Source organism: Rana temporaria, chromosome 1 (genome assembly GCF_905171775.1).
Source record: "Rana temporaria chromosome 1, aRanTem1.1, whole genome shotgun sequence".
Taxonomy (NCBI): Eukaryota; Metazoa; Chordata; class Amphibia; order Anura; family Ranidae; genus Rana; species Rana temporaria.
In genome coordinates this window covers 210,911,864-210,929,282 of record NC_053489.1, presented here as the reverse complement: position 1 = coordinate 210,929,282, position 17,419 = coordinate 210,911,864, and the positions used below count along the sequence as shown (strand labels likewise).

The 17,419-nt window shown below is 41.0% G+C and overlaps 3 gene segments (V, D, J or C); all 3 read left to right on the top strand.

Moving 5' to 3' along the window:
- Window positions 1-16,126, top strand: part of LOC120936462 — a 66,050-nt gene extending 49,924 nt beyond the window's left edge. The window contains 2 exon segments of the V gene segment in view: window positions 12,545-12,582; window positions 15,547-16,126. Of these exon segments, the coding sequence occupies window positions 12,545-12,582; window positions 15,547-15,869 (361 nt within the window).
- Window positions 1-17,419, top strand: part of LOC120936501 — a 339,157-nt gene that overhangs the window by 302,834 nt on the left and 18,904 nt on the right.
- LOC120936375 overlaps window positions 1-17,419 on the top strand; it is a 167,481-nt gene that overhangs the window by 136,364 nt on the left and 13,698 nt on the right.

Below are 17,419 nucleotides of genomic sequence, written 5' to 3'. Positions count from 1 at the left end.
GAAGTGTTAGATGTACTAGCAGATTTAGATACACTAACAGATTAAAGCCAAACACCAGCTCATACTGCAGTTTCACAAGCTGTTACAGCAACATTTATTTTCTATTGGGATAAGGGTTTTACATGAAAAAGACTGCATTCACACCTGAGCGCAGAGGCGTAACTACAATCTTCAGGGCCCCGGTGCAAAAAAACATAAAGGGCCCCCCTGACCCGAAGCTAGGGACCCCCATGGTGGCGGAACACCAGGGCCCAGTTGCAGAGTTCAGGGGTACACTAACTACAAACAGAGTTCAGGAGTGCGTTATGTATAGAATGCAGTTCCAGGGAAGCTCTATATACAGAGTGCAGATTTCAGGGGTGCGTTATGAACAGAGTGCAGTTCCAGGGGTGCCCTTTGCACCAAGTGCAGAGTTCAGGGGTGCACTACGTACAGAGTAAAAGGTTTAGGGGTGCGCTGTGTACAAAATGCAGGGTTTAGTGGTGCTCTTTGCACAATGTGCAACACCCACTCCCCAACTTGCCTGGCTCTAGTAACTCCCTATCATGGGCGTAGGAACCGGGGGGACGGGGGGGACGCATCCCCCCCAGGAAATAATGCGGGGGGGACAGGTAAAGTAAAATCCCCCCCAGCCTGTCACTGTCAGTGCCTGTGCCGTGCGACGGTGAGCGTCCATCTACATCACAGACACGGTCCCGCCCGCCCACCCACGATCCCAGGATTGGCCAGTGAGATGTCCATCATAGGCGCGCTGTGCTGTCATGATGGACATCACAGTGGACCAATTCTATTGCGATTCCCGGCCGGGACGTGATGACGCATGATCACGCATGGCCGGTCCCTTCAAAAGGAGAGACAGAGCGCGCAAAGCCTGAGTTCACGTCAGGCGCAGCAAATAGAGCAGTGTGTGAGGAGGAGGAGGCGGCGGTGGACCGTGGCGCCGGCGTGAAGGACGGCTGGTGAACGCCCAGCTGCCAGCAGCCTGAGGTCACAGGTTATACAGACAACATCTTACTCTGCATTGCATTGTTTATTAGGTTTTGTCTTTGAACAGACAGTGATGCTTCACTACAGTTTATTGTACACATGAATGAAATTGTACAAGGCATGAAAGATGGTATTCAGATTCCTGGCTATATGGTTTGTTATTAATGTACCTTTTTTTTTCTTTCCCTGGTAAACTTATAAAAAAAAAACTTTAATAAAAACAATCGATTTAAAATATGTCACCAAATATTAGTTAAACTTGCTGCTCCATAGCCAAACACATTTAAATTTTCCTTTCTATAAGTAATTTTCCACTGCATATGCCAATCAAATTGGTGGCAATGCAGCTGGTCAGGTCAGTGTGGTCAGGTCAGTGTGGTCAGGTCAGTGTGGTCAGGTCAGGTCAGTGATTGTGTATGCAGGTCAGGTCAGTGTATGCAATGCAGGTCAGTGTGGTCAGGTCAGGTCAGTGTATGCAATGCAGGTCAGGTCAGTGTGGTCAGGTCAGGTGAGTGTGGTCAGGTCAGGTCAGTGTATGCACTGCAGGTCAGGTCAGTGTGGTCAGGTCAGTGTATGCAATGCAGGTCAGGTCAGTGTATGCAATGCAGGTCAGGTCAGTGTATGCACTGCAGGTGAGGTCAGGTCAGTGTATGCACTGCAGGTCAGGTCAGTGTATGCAGGTCAGGTCAGTGTATGCAGGTCAGGTCAGTGTAGGCAGGTCAGGTTAGTGATTGTGTATGTAGGTCAGTGTGGTCAGGTCAGTGATTGTGTATGTAGGTCAGTGTAGTCAGGTCAGGTCAGTGTATGCAATGCAGGTCAGTGTAGTCAGGTCAGTGTATGCAGGTCAGGTCAGTGATTGTGTATGTAGGTCAGTTTGGTCAGGTCAGTGATTGTGTATGTAGGTCAGAGTAGTCAGGTCAGGTCAGTGTATGCAATGCAGGTCAGTGTAGTCAGGTCAGTGTATGCAGGTCAGGTCAGTGATTGTGTATGTAGGTCAGTGTGGTCAGGTCAGTGATTGTGTATGTAGGTCAGTGTAGTCAGGTCAGGTCAGTGTATGCAATGCAGGTCAGTGTAGTCAGGTCAGTGTATGCAGGTCAGGTCAGTGATTGTGTATGTAGGTCAGTGTGGTCAGGTCAGTGTAGTCAGGTCAGGTCAGTGTATGCAATGCAGGTCAGTGTAGTCAGGTCAGTGTATGCAGGTCAGGTCAGTGATTGTGTATGTAGGTCAGTCACAACAGTAGAATAGGGCAGCAGGGCAGGGATCCCTCTCAACCCTTCAAAATAACATACACGTTATAAACAACTCCCAGTTTACTGAATAAGAATATACCTGGCGAGTAAAAATGCTGTCCACCCCCAGATTTGTAAGGGTTCCTACACCCATGCTCCCTATGTAGGCAGCCCCAGGCCCATCCTGTATAGGTGCCACTGTTATACTTCCCTGTGTAGGCCCTCCACTCCACTGAAAGTGTGTGTAGGGATCTGTTACATCTGGAAGCCGCTGAGAGCTAAGCTGTCCCATGTAAACACAAGTCTTGCAGTGAGCGGGAGTGGAAGGTGACAGCTGGAGGTGGCAGAATGGAGTTCTGCGACATTCTGGATGCAAAACTGGGTGCGAGGGCCACATGACAATGCCTGGTGGGCTGGATTTTCCCTGTGGGCCTTGTGTTTGACATATATGAAGTAGAGCATGCTGCAGGCAGATGTGCAAGGTACAGACTATCTTGTGTCCACAGGTATCGCTATACCAGGGTTATGCTATGCTCACACTATAGATTACACAGTGCATGGTGTGACTATACTGAACACAACTATGCAGACTTTACTATGCCCACCATACACATCCGACCTATATGAACTTTACACTATGCTCACATGACATGGGTCTATTTAAATTAATGGGATTTTGCTTGTTGGGTGTTTGGTAACTTTTGATATGAGCGATTTACGAGCTGAAAACGCTCAGGTGTGAATTCAGCCTAAATAAAAGCTGATCGTTGTAATCACCCCTGTCAGTAAAAATAAAGTGTCTTTCGCGCTACTAGTGAGTAAATAAGAATGTAGGGAAGCTGGAGCAAAAAAGCTGCTAGATCCAATAGTCTTCATTGTACATGTAAATAAATAGCTCTTAAAAATGATCTTGCGCTAAAGAAACTAATAAATATACATAAAAGTGCAAACTGCAAAAAAGTGGTAAAGTGCTTTACAATAAATTCCAATAAAGTGCAACATGTGCAAACACTTACTATTCCATGGAATAGTAATGCTGCGTACACACGATAATTTTTCGGGTTGTAAAAAACGAAGTTTTTCAGGCTCTAGAAAAAAGACGATTCGCGCTTTTCTGTCTGTTACAGCGTGATGAATGTGCTTACTCCATTACGAATGGTAGTTTTACCAGAATGAGCGATCCCGTCTCATAACTTGCTTCTGAGCATGCGTGGATTTTTCACGTCGTTAAAGCCCACACACGATCATTTTTTACAACCTGAAAAACGACAATGTTAAAAACGTGGTGAAAAAATAGAGCATGTTCGAAAAAAAAATTGGGCCGTTTTTCAGAACCCGAAAAATGCTCTGAAGCCCACACACGATCATTTTTAATGACATTAAAGAAAACGAGTTACGCATTAAAATCCGGATTTTCCGTCCTACCTAAAATGATTACACCGGCGCATCCTCGGACGCAAATTACGCTAGTCACGCCGCTGTTTTTGATAGGCAAAGATGCAAATGAGGGAGATAGGGCGATCCACATAATTAAGTGTGTGCGACATAGATTACGACCTGTGCGCACCTGTTAGTTTCCCTGCGCACATTTACACGTTATAAAAGCAGCCCTAATTTTACACATGCTGTGTAAAGGTCTGCTGAAGCAACAGCATTGAGGAAAAGCTGAGAACACTTATTTGCTGGACTTCAATCTGTCTGCCAACATGCCCGGGCCATCCATGATCCTAGCAGCACTCGCTACTTTAGAGGCACAAAGAAGGAGGAGGGCACAGAGGAGGAGGAGGAGGGCACCGGAGAGGGTATACCGCACACGCCGAGATCTCTTTGGCATGCCTGCTTCTGATGTCTATGGCAACTTCCGTTTTAACCGGGAAGCCATCCTTGAATTAACCAGAATCCTGCAGGATGATCTCGCCACCCCAACCCAACGATCCCACGCCCTGCCACCTCTCCTCAAAGTAATGGCAACACTCCATTTCCTTGCCACTGGGTCTTTCCAACGCACATGTGGAGGTCTGTCTGGGATGGCACAATCCTCCATGAGCAGGTGTGTCCATCAAGTAGTCCCTGCAATACTGAGACGCATGGCCAATCAATTTCAAAAACCCACCCAGGAGGACCAGCGATTGCAAACCATGCCAGACTTTTACAACATTGCCCAATTCCCACGGACCATCGGGGCCATTGATTGTACCCATGTGGCACTACAGCCCCCCCATGAGACAGAGCACCTGTTCCGGAATCAGAAGCACTGGCATTCCATAAATGTCCAGGTAATCGTGGATGCCCATGGCCTCACCTGGCATGTCTGTGCCAAATTCCCGGGATCCTGCCATGATAGCTATATATTCCGGCAGACCAAAATCTCCAGAGATTTGGAACTGAACCTGTATGGAGACAGCTGGCTGATTGGTGAGTGACATGGGTGTCAGGTATGTCCCCCCCCATGATGCAGACATCACAAGGGGCACATGCATGACTAACATCCTTATGTCTTTTCCCTTACAGGTGACTCTGGATATGCCCTGGGACCACATATGATGACCCCATTCAGGAACCCCCAAACCCCAGGAGAGCAACGCTACAACGAGGCTCACATTCGCACCCGGGCAGTTGTGGAGCGCACATTTGGGCTGCTGAAGTCCCGCTTCAGATGCCTGGATAAGTCTGGGGGTACATTGTTGTATTCCCCAGACTTTGTGTGCCAGATCATCGGTGCATGTTGCGTGCTGCACAACTTTGCCATGAGAAGGGGACTGCAGATTGACATACGTGCTGACCTGACCCCCCACCCAGGCAATCCCCCCCAACCCACTCTACCCGGTCTGCTGAGGGCACAGCAGCCAGGAGACGCCTCGCAGAAGGCATTTTTTCACAGTAAACGCACATGAATAATGTCACAATGAGAATGTTTCTTTTCACAGTAAACGCACATGAATAATGTCACATTGAGAATGTTTTTTATTCATAGTAAACGCAGATTAATTATGTCACAATGAGAATGCATGAATGCACACAGACACATCGCATGCACATCGAATTGGATTAGATCCAAGTACCCCCCCTTTGGTACTTGGGAGCAGTAACGCCACGCCACGGCTCCAATTATGTCACTGTGCATTCATACACCATTCAGGAACCTGGGATCACTTCTCCCTGGTCCTGGGGATCCCTTCTCCACCAAAACTGAGGGTGACACCCTTATTTTATCAGGAATGCCACCCCCCCCACATTCACACATCATTCACACATATAAACCAAATCATAAGTACAGTATAATAAACTAAATCATAAAAAAAATAAAAAAAATAAATAAAAAAGTACCCCTGCTAATTAATTCCTGCGGCGAGTTCTCCGTCTGGGCTGCCCAAGGGCACGGGCACGGGCACGGCCAACTGGAGGATCTTCTCGGGGGGGGGGTGTGAGCAGGGGAGGGAGTATCTTCATGGGGGGGTGAGTGAGCAGGGGAAGAAGGAGCCTCCCCTGGTGTCTGTCCTCCTGCTGGCCTGCCCTCCAAGGCAACTGCTATTCTGTTGAGACAGCCAGTGATGGCAGCCGTATTGGCCTGGCCAGCCCGGGTATTGTCATGCACAGCCCGGGTATTGTCCTGCACAGCCTGGGTCAGGGCAATCACCTCCTGGGCCACGCCTGTTGTGGCGGTCTTCAGGTCCCACAAACAGGTGATGACCCCCAAAGAGTTTGTGGCCACATCACCAAGTGACTCCCTCATTGCACCCAGGCTGTGCTCCATCTTGTTGATACTTTTTTGTATCTCACCCAGACTGCGGGTCTGCCGGGCATTGTCCTTCTGCAGACTGGCCGGCAGACGCTCAAACACCCCCCTGGTCTCCTGGGTCGCCATCCTGCCTGCCCCTGAGGCTTGTGGCTCTGGAGGAGGGGAGAGAGTGACCCTTGTGGGTTGCAGCCTGTTGGGGGAGGAGTGGGAGGGGCTACCCCTGATGGTGGCCTGACTGCTGCCAGCCTGTGGGGTAGCCTCAAGGGTAGCCTCAAGGGTATCCTCAAATGTCATTATCTCAGAGGCCAGAAGGATTTCCCTGCCAAGCTGCAGGTTTTCTTCTTCCTCCCCCTCATCCTCCTCCCCCTCCCCCTCATCCTCCTCCCCCTCATCCTCCTCATGAGGGGAGGTTTGGCCACTCCCCTCCCCTGGGGACTCCTCAGCAGCCTCCTGTCCTTGGGGTGGTGCAGCAGCCTGGCCTGATGGCCCAGCATCCTCCTGGGCTGATGGGCCAGCATCCTCCTGGCCTGATGGGTCAGCAAACTCCTGGTCATCTGTGGAGGACAACAAACAATCACAGGTTTGAGGATCCACACACTTGGCACATGTTCCCTTCCCCCACCCACACATGCTAATCACCACATAGAAAAAACAAAACTTACCTGGCCCCACAGGAACATCAGAGTCAAAGCCACGCAGGCCCACCACCTGCTCTGGCTGGAAACACCGGGCCACTGCCCATTCCTCCTCAGTCAGCCGGATGGGGCATGGTCCCTCTCCTCCAGTGCCCCTCCTATGGGCAGTGAGCTTGGCCACCTTATTGCGGACCATGCTCTTCAGATCATTGATCTTTTTCTGTATGCCAGCGGGGGTCCTCGTCTCCCCCCCCCCCCGCCGCATTTATCTGATCTGTAATTTGTTGATAGATCTTCTTCCTTTGGGCCGGGGAGGTGTTCCGGCTCTCAGGCCCATGTAAATAGCGCCCATATCGGACGATGGACCTGGCAAGGATTTGCTTCTCCACATGGTTAAAATTAAGCTTCCTGCGCTTGGGTGCCATCACAGACACCACTCAGCAACAAGAAACTCACAGGACAAACAAACAAAAAATCACACACAACAAAGAAACAAAAATCAAAACACACAAGCAGACAGCTACTACAAAGTCAAAAACAAACACACAAAAAACAAACACAAAATCCAAGCACAAAAAAACAAACACAAAAACCAAGCAGGAAAAAACAAACACAAAATCCAAGCAGAAAAAAACAAACACAAAATACAAGCAGGAAAAAAAAAAACACTTAGCAGAAACAATCAAACAAAAAATACACTTATCAGAAACAAACAACAACTACTATCTAATACTCCTCCAAAACTTCTCTATCACACACAACTCACCAACAAACACTGACAAACATTCAGAGCAGAAGCAACTTGCTCTAGGAAGGGAAACACAGGGAAATACTTTTGCAAGGGAAGTGTGTTTGACTGGGGCTATTTACACACAGGGCGATCCTCAAACTAAGTATGCTTGGCCTTTTACCTATCTCACTGATTGCGCCGAGCAAAGTTCTGCACATGCCCAGTGAGAAGCAGATTTGTGCGCGCATGCGCAGTACGGCCGGGCCTTCATTTGCATGGGGTCACGGCTCATTACAATGAAGCACGCCCACTTCCTTCCCACTTGCAATAACCCCGCCTTACGCCTCGGAATTTAAGTTACGTAAGCGCAATTTTGTGCGCAAATGCGCTGTGGATACGGCACTTACGAGACCAACTTAGGGCACCGTAACTTAAATGACATAAGTTTTGAAAAACGTAATTTCCGCCGCTGGCTGTGGATTTGGCCCATAGTGTATATGTGAATTGGATGTGATTTAAAATGCTACTGATTCACATGAATTGTGACATAACATTGATTTCCATTGAAGCTGTTCTCATATATGCGGTGCATCCGCAGTGCCAATGTAAAGAGTCCTGTGCGTTTTCTGAGCACTGCAGTGTTATTCTGTCATCTCTCTTAACCCATTGTCCTCTTCATATAGAACATATCCTCTTCATGTTATATGAAAGAATCCTTATCATGCGTGCCTGCTGTGCATATTCCACAAAAAACGAGTGTGCTCCACCAAAGTGTACTACCACCTCTCAATTACGCTGCTTACCTCAATATTAGGCCCACACTGAGGTAAGGTCAATATACACTTTGCCCTGTGGGCCTACTGAGCCAGAGGGGGTTGCAAGAAGATAAGGAAAGCAAAGTTTCACAGGGCATGTATGTTTTTTACCTTTTTTTTTCTTTTTTTGTGATTATTTAATGTTAACATTCAACAACACAAAGGTGTGAATGTAGACTCACCAGTCAAGCAAGTTGTATGTACTGTTATGTACTGTGATGAAATAAATATTAATATTATATTATGATATTATCATCCTTGGGTAGTTTGTGTCCTTGTACCGTGAAATATCTGATGGTGAGGAGTACTTAACGAGCACAAACCTAACAGAAAGCAATACTTAAGAATACAGAAAGGACACCTGCAGGTATGTTACTGTGTATCATCAGTATATGTTTTTGTCCTGGACATGGTTTTTGAACGAGGTTGTATTACAGTGCGTATGTCTTCGGCCCCGGGACCACACTGGCTGTCAACAGTAAGTAGCACATTGTTTTTCTCAGATTGTCATTTTATTTAATTTTATAGACAAGAAATTATGTTATAGCGATGTTGTGGGAGTGTTATGGATAGTTTCATCTCACATATGTTTTGGATAGTTGTTTTTTTAAGGTATTTTAGATTTGTATTGAAATCACTTATTTTAAATATGTACTTCAAACACAAAAACATTTCAAGTGACACTAAACAATTATTTATTACTGGCTACAGTAATTCTTCAACTAAACTTTTTTTGTATTTTTTTTTCTTTTGTAATTTATGCTATAGAGGAACTAAACTCTGCAGCACAAACCTTCATTACTTTCAGCAGAATTGTATGAAAGATCCAAACCCAGATAATTCTGGGTTCTATGTAACATTTTAAAATGCTTAATTCAAGATTTAAGCTTTATGGGGTGTATACCTGCCATAACAAATAATACTCAAAGCAAACTGTATTTTTGAAAGCAACCAACATATGTAAAATATGTTTAGCTCAAATAATTATGATTATATACTTTCACTTGAAATATATTGTACTCATAAGATATACAGGAGTTAACTTGCCAAATGCAAAAAGGCTGTTTACTTTACAAAGGGATTTTGCTTTAGCTTATTGTTTGAGGTAAAGCTCTGCTGATGTCTATCTTCCAATCATGTGCAGGCAAAAATACTGTTTATTTTTTTTATTTTCCTTTTACTTGATTGGGTAATTTGTTTGCCAAGTGTATTTTCACCACATACATAAAGCTAAGGGAAAATCCACTTGCAAAGTGAAAATTACCTTGTAAATTGAACAGCCTATTTTTATTTGGTAAATCAACCCCGCAGCACATTATTTTCACTACATATTAATTTTCAGTTTTATTGAAAAACATAAGTATCGATTACATATAGTAAATATTCAAACCTAGCTAAATATATAATTTTTTGGCAGTGTAATTATTAGATATTTATCAAAAATGATATTGGATATATAACACTAATTTTCCGCTCTCTCATCTAGATACAGATTGTTAGTAAGGGGTTGATTTACTAAAACTGGAAAGTGCAAAGTCTGGAGCAGCAGTGCATAATAGCCAATTGATTTCTAACTTTAGCTTGTTCAATAAAGCTTTGACAAAAAAAACTGGAAGCTGATTGGTTTTTATGCGGAGCGGCACCAGATTTTGCACTGTCCATTCTTAGTTAATTAACTGTGTGTCCAGCCATCTGTATACTTTAGCATTAAATACAACCAAAATGGATTATGTAAGATTAAATATAATGTACAACAAATGGTTTGAAATAAGTAAAAAAAAAAAAAAATTATAAGGAATTTAAGGTGTAATTTGTACTTGTGTGTGTTTGTTTCCATTATCTTCCATTTCAGTGACTTAATCATTTGTAAATTGTCTGTTATATGTAAAAAATGTTTTTTATTTATTTTTTATTTTTCAATAGCCGGTGAAGTGAAGGTACCATTGGTGCTTATGTATCCTCCATCTGAGCAGGAATTAGAGGCAAAAACAGCCACCTTAGTCTGTACTGCCAGTGATTACAAACCCAGGACTGCAACAATAGAGTGGCTGGTGGATGGAAAATCTTGGACAACTGGAGTCTACACTTCACCGATCGGCAAACAGAGTGACAACTCATACATGGGAAGCAGTTTCCTCACCATGACCTCCTCTGATTATAATACACATGATGGATACTCTTGCAAAGTGACACATGAAGGCAAAGAATATGTCCAGATACTGAAGAGATCAGAGTGCCATTAACAGTCTATTCCCAATTATGGGTATTATTCTATTTTTTTAACCACTGTAACTGTTTCTAATTAGTAATTTGCCCATATTTTTCTCTATTCTTCAAAACATAGTAACACAAATAAGGGCAATGTTCTGTTTTCTGTCTTTTGTCTGCATGAAACATTCAATAAAAAAATGTATCTTTATAAAGTTTTGTCATCATTGAGATTTCAAGTCAAACACTTTTTTATAACAGTGACAATGCTGCAACATGAAAGGTTTCATTACTTAGTGAAACATTTATAAAAAGGTAAACTAAATATTAGTTGACCTTTTCCAATTCTACAACCTTATGAAGGTGAAGAGGGTGTGTACTTAACGAAATAACAAATAAATAACCATCTTGATAATAGTTTTAGTAAATCAACACTACTAGATTTCACCATCTTGGGTAAAGCTAATGTCATGACAGAACCACACATTGGGGATTATTTACTAAAACTGGAGCATGCAAAATCTGGTGCAGCTCTGCATAGAAACCAATCAGCTTTCAGGTTTTATTGTGAAAGATTAATCACACAAACTGAAATTAGAAGCCGATTGGCTACCATGCACAGCTGCATCAGATTTTGCGCTCTACAGTTTTAGTATATCAATATAGCAGTTCTTTAGATGCCCTATAACTTAGTGAGACATATGTAAAATGTATTTGCAACAAAAATGTGACCTGGATTCCTGTAACTATAGGATGCAACAAATATCAGAAATGTAGGGGTTGGAAGATGACTACAACACAAATAGTCCAATAAACTGTAGTCTCATCTCCTTAGTAAGTTGGTTTTAACCCAAAGAAAATGATCAGTAAGATATGTAATGCAGTCAACAGTGAAATAGGTGGGATAATGTAATGTATGATAGTAATAGGATGCTATAAAAGGGAAATAAAAAAATAACACTTGGCGACAAACTAAAGAAACAATCTTTTTCTATACTATACTGCAAAAATAAATCTTGTAAAACCTGTGTACAAATAAAGCTAACATGAAAAGCCAATATATAATCTTATCAGGTAGAATTTGGCTCAATTACTGTACTAATAAATAAAGGACTTACAAAATGTAATGTGGCGTGAAGAGCTACAATAGTTATTATCATCATTATCCTTGTCATGGCATATAACACCAGGGCTCAAGTGCTGCGGGAACGCGTGGGAACGGAGTCCCTGCACTTTTTTCACAGCAGGAATGCAGTTCCCTTTGCAGGACTAGAGCCAATCCTTCACTAAGCAGCGATGCCCAGCTCGAGTCACTGTCAGGGGCAGGCAAACCTTAGTAATCCTTACTTAGTAATGTTACTGGCCGCTTCCTGTATATGGATTCATCGGGTAGTGTGCGGGTATTCCGTCACTTCCTCTATGCCGCAAAGTCTCCTGGGAGCTTTTGTCATTGTTCCCAGGAGACATTGCGGAGGTCTGCCGCGAGTTATCGCGAGATTTAGAAAGAACTTGCTTATAGTTCTTTCTAAATCCCGCAATAACTCGCGTAATGGATTACTAAGGTACAGTGGATCGGTTTAGTAGTTATGCATAAGAGCGTATCATTTTTTAATTTTTTTTGGGGGGGTGGATCTTGGGTGGGGGTTCCCACACTTTTTTCCCCAGGACTTGACCCCTGTATAACACTGATTAAATTATATGAGGGGGGATGTTGGAGGTCCTTTAAAACATTAGCACTTGACCCATAGGCTTCCCTAATAATTCACCTAAGTGGCATAGTGAACTACTGTTTTATGGTCCCAGATCAATAACACTGATATTATGCATCATTAACATCTTCATTATCCCTATCCATACATCAAATACTTTTTTAGAGGGAAGATATTAGCGGTCTTTAAAACATTACAACTTACATCTGCAGGCTATTATTGTTACCTGCTATTTTATGGTGTCAGAACAATAGCACTCTAATACTCAGGGTTACAGTTAAAAAACATTGTGGGTGACTGTGAAGGCAACCTGTAAATTGATGTCCATTTAGATATCTCAAGATCACAAGAAGTGTGGACATTTCAACTGTTCTTCATTATTAAAGCCACCTTGGAGCTATATATCTCTTCAGTTATGGTGTTAGCTGATCTATGGGCCCCATTACAGAAGGTATTCTACTGAAGGTTTTTGTACAGCTCTAAATCACTGTGGTGGATTTTCGGTGGTGGAACTACAGTCAGCGTCATAAGTAAGTACTAATTATTCTGTCTATTTTTTTTCTATCACACTATTATGCCTTATTGAATGTTTAAAATATTTATTTATAAATGTATTGCATTTTACAGTCCTTTCTATGTCTATGTTTGGTTTCTGCAATGTGTGTCTTTCTAAGCCTAAAAAAATATACATGCACAATACAAATAACTTACTGCCTAATAATTAAATTGTTTTAATGTACTTTAATTGATTTTCTAAATTTTCCAACTTTTGTATGCTTTCATTAATGTGTCTTTCTACGCTTTTTACAAACCTCTTCTTATATTAATTTGGCCATTGATTATATTTTACACTATTTTCCTATTTTTGTGTGAAATATTTATATTTTTTTATCTAAGTGCAAAAGTAGTGTAAGATGTCTTTTAAAGATCAAGTCTTAAGCTCCATGTGCATATTGTAATCTGACTCTTTAATCTTGTATACAATCTCCTTTAAAGCAGCCCATAGATGATTCAATTTTTGCATTCAACCAGTGAGTTGAACGCAGAAAACTGACATGATTCCTCCATCCACACATTTGAGATGGATGGGGGAATCACTCCCATTGAACTATTGTGTTCTGACAACAGGCAAACTTTCCCACTGTCAGAATACACGTTTAGGGCTACCAGATAAAAATGCAAATAAACTCATGTAATGCCAAGCACATCTTAAAGGCAGGAGAACCTGGTCTGGGAGGGATACAGTTCAAACTTCCCAAATTATTTTTCCTAAGTTTGTTAACCTAAAGGCCGGTGTAGCCTTAGATTTACTAATAATATCTAATATAAGGACCTACAGGAACTATCAAAATCATGTCTATCTAATAATGCAGCTTGCAGTGTGTAATTGTTGGTAGACCTAAAGGAGATTCTGCAGTCAAATTGTAATGTGTGTGGTGAGCAATAAACTTGTGTACCTGCCTAATGATTTCTTTATGCAGTGTAATATTAAGAACTGTTTTTTATATGGTAAGAAAATAAAAGCACTTTGCTTCTTGGGGGTTACAAATAAAAAACTGAACCCCGTTGTTGACTACTTGAAGGCTAACTGTATAATAAAATGGAATGGCTTGAAAATACTTTAACATCGTAATAAATGTAGACATTTCTGCAAAAGTTCTACAGGTTATGCCACTGTCTCATTAACCATAATGTTCTGAGGGCTCCATGAAGGTAATGTAGTTTTTGTACAACTGTAAATTACTGTGGGGTCTTTTCGGTGGTGGAACCTAACTTACTGTCCTGAGTAAGTTCTAACATTTTTTTCTTAATTCTTTCGCAATTTACTGTATGCATCTGGATTTTTTTTCTAATATTGTTTGACATGTTATTCCACAATATTTTCAAAAATTGTCCAAAGTTTTACATACTTTTTTCAAGTTTTCATTTTTTTTTCTTTTTGTGCTTTATACAAATTTCTTTATACCTAATAGGGACAATTCATCTGTAATTCTTGTTAACACAATTCAACTGTAATTCTTGTTAACATAATTATGAGTCTACTTGATCTACTATTCTCACAAAGAATGTTATACAACTTTGTTAATGAAGCAATGATGTGAGAAGTTCAGTATGCTATAGCAGTTGAATTGATATTGTTTGCTAGTCAGAACACTGAAAGATGAAGTTTAAGTGATGAGTTACTTGAATGATGTACTTTGTTGTGTCTCTTTATCATTTTAACCCTGCAGTATCATGTGCTATTTATTAGTGAATACGACTGCAGAATATCTTTTTAACAAGAGCTCTCATTTTAATAGTTACTTTTGTTAGCTTTTTTTTTTTTATTTACCTTAAAATTTTGATATTTCAGTCCTTTTCCTTTACTTATCTAGATAAAATTACCTAGGTCTCTGTGCATAGAGTTAAACATTGCTAAAAATTCATACAGTAAAACCTTGGTTTGAGAGTAACTTGGTTTGAGAGCATTTTGCAAGACAAACAAAATGTTTTAATACATTTTGCCCTGATATACAAGCTATGTCTTGATATAAGAGTAGCGTCATGTCACAACTGAGTATAAAAAAGAAGAGAGGCGCCTCTAAGTGTAGCAATATGGTTACATTTAATGTAGGTACAACATTTAGCAACTTATTGCTACGCTTAGAGGTGCCTCTCTTCTCTTTTATAACCTGTAAAAAAAAATCTTTGATATAGAAGTGCTTTGGATGACAAGCATGTTTCTGGAACGAATTATGCTCGCAAACCAAGGTTTTACTGTATATAGAAACAAAGCTGAAGTAGCCTCATAGGGTTTGGTTTAGAAAAAAGGCACTGTTTGCTTTGAAAGTAGAGTTGCTCTCTGCAAGGGGACTTAGTAAATGTAGCAAAATAATCACTTTGCCAACAATACCTAACCACATCCAATGACATTTTTTTGTAAACATAATTTTTTCTTGCACAAAGTGCAACTGCACTTGCAAAGTGAACAGCCTCTTTGTCCTTAGTAAATTATCTCCACGGTGCAGTAACTCATTGCAATAAAAAGAGATTCTCTAATGTTGAAATAAGATGATGATTGTTTGCTTTGTGGTATTGCACTTTTTTTCCCTAGTGGGGATTATTTACTGAAAGAGTATACAAACTTTACTTTACAAAGTAAATGTTGATGTAAATTATTGAAAAAGATGAAACTGTGTTTACTTCAATCATTCAACTATTTTTAAAGGTTAAAAAAACCTTTCTTATATTTCTTATATTTCCCCTACACATGATTAGGTACTCAAAGGGAACTTAGATTGGACTTGCCAACTATGTTAAGCAAACATTCTCTACCCCTAAGTGAACCAAATAATTTAAGAAATCTGATGATAAACAAGTAATGTTAAGTTAACTCTCTACCCCTTAAATGACTCAGCTCCACTGAATAAACCTGATGATAATCAAGTGACTGTAACTGTTAGAACACTGTATATAAGATTTTCCTCATGACACGTCTCTATTTCCTTATCCAGCAGCCGGTGAAGTGAAGGTACCAAATGTTTTAATATATCCTCCTTCTGAAGAGGAGCTGAAGACAAACTCAGCCACCATAGTTTGTACTGCCAGTGATTATCGCCCCAGTCCTGCAACAATGGAATTTCTGGTGGATGGGCAAAAACAGACGGATGGGGTCTACACGTCACCAGTGGCCAAACAGAGTGACAACTCATACATGGGAAGTAGTTTCCTCACTCTGGCAGCTTCTGATTATAATAAACAAAAGGAATACTCCTGCAAGGTGACACATGAAGGCAAAGAGTTTATCCAGATACTAAAGAGATCAGAGTGCTTCTAATATTCAGTTTCCTTCTTTGTGAATGATTCTGGTGGCCTGTTTACTCACACAAGATATCAACACTTGTATTCTGCATTTTTCTCTCTCATTGGTAGCCACTAGATTATTTACTTTTTGTGAAATAAAATGTTTAACTTTTAGCTTTCTTATGCCTTAATTTACAAATGAAATGGCAACAGTCACTGTGTACTGGCCATATGTTTTTCCTTTCATGTTGTCTTTGAAACATTTAATAAAATTACTGTATTGTTAACATATCTCAGTATTGTCTTTATTAACCTCCCTGGCGGTATGATTCTGTCAGAAAAAAGGTGCTGAAAGCGGTACCATTATTTGCAAGGAAATTTGGTGTTTTATATTGTAGGTCTGTAATTTTTAGAAATAACTCACTTAAATCTGACCAAACAAGATTCTAATAGGCATCCCGGGTATGACATTTTTTTAAAAACAAAATTATAAATTATAATATAATAAATAATTATAAATAATTATAACAAATAATAATATAATTATAATAAAAATTATTCAATAATGTAATCAAATTAAAATCACTGAAATTTGCTCAGTTGCAGAATTGTTGCTGTCATTATTTTTTTTTTTTTATGACGAATTTCCCCACAAATCGCTATCGCACAATTCTGCAAGTGATTATAATTTATTATCGCTGTTTTTTAGCTGATCTAAAACTATTTTTGACATAAAGGGACACTTTTGGTTGCTATGGACAATCTACAGTTTGCAGGGAGAAAGAAACGTTTTTATTATATAAAATGACATGCATGACACAGGACAGACCACTAGGGACAAGGGGGGTGTGTTTTTTTTACATACAGTACTGTAATCTATAAGATTACAGTATACTGTATGTAAAGTGTTTGTTTACGTTTTTAAATTTGGCGCCGTTCTCCGTCCCCGTGCGTCGTAACGTCGCAGGGAACGGAGATCGGCGTCACACGGAAGCACTATGTGAATCGAGCGAGGTCCCGCTCGCTCACACAGCGCGGTGGCATCGCTGGATCCAGGGACAAGGTAAGTAAAAAGTGCCTGTGGATTCAGCGAGGCGAGCCCGAGACTGACTCGGGGTTACCGATCGTAGCAGGAAAATCAAACCCCGAGTCAGTCTCGGGAAGACCGCCAGGGAGGTTAAAGAAGGTAAAACAGAAAATTTAAAAATGGCACAGTTATTTAGTAACAATAAATCTTTGAATTCTGTAAAATAGGAAATCATTTATGTTGAACCCAAAGACACTGCAACTTCTTTATCATGGTTTTGTGCAATGCTGAACCATTTACAATAAATGTATAAAAAAAAATCTGATTGGTTCTTCTATGATTAGAATACTCAGTTCACTTAGCTTATTGTAATATTCTAATCTACTAAATTAATATACAGAAAACTGATACTTCACTTAGGTTTGGTGAGGGTTGGTGGGCCAAAGTGTGCCATTAGGAAGTTTCTGGCTCTGATGTCACTGTCACTAGGATCTTCCTCCTCCCCTGGGAGTAAGGAGAATATCACTGTAGTTATACATTCAGCAGGGAAAATAAAA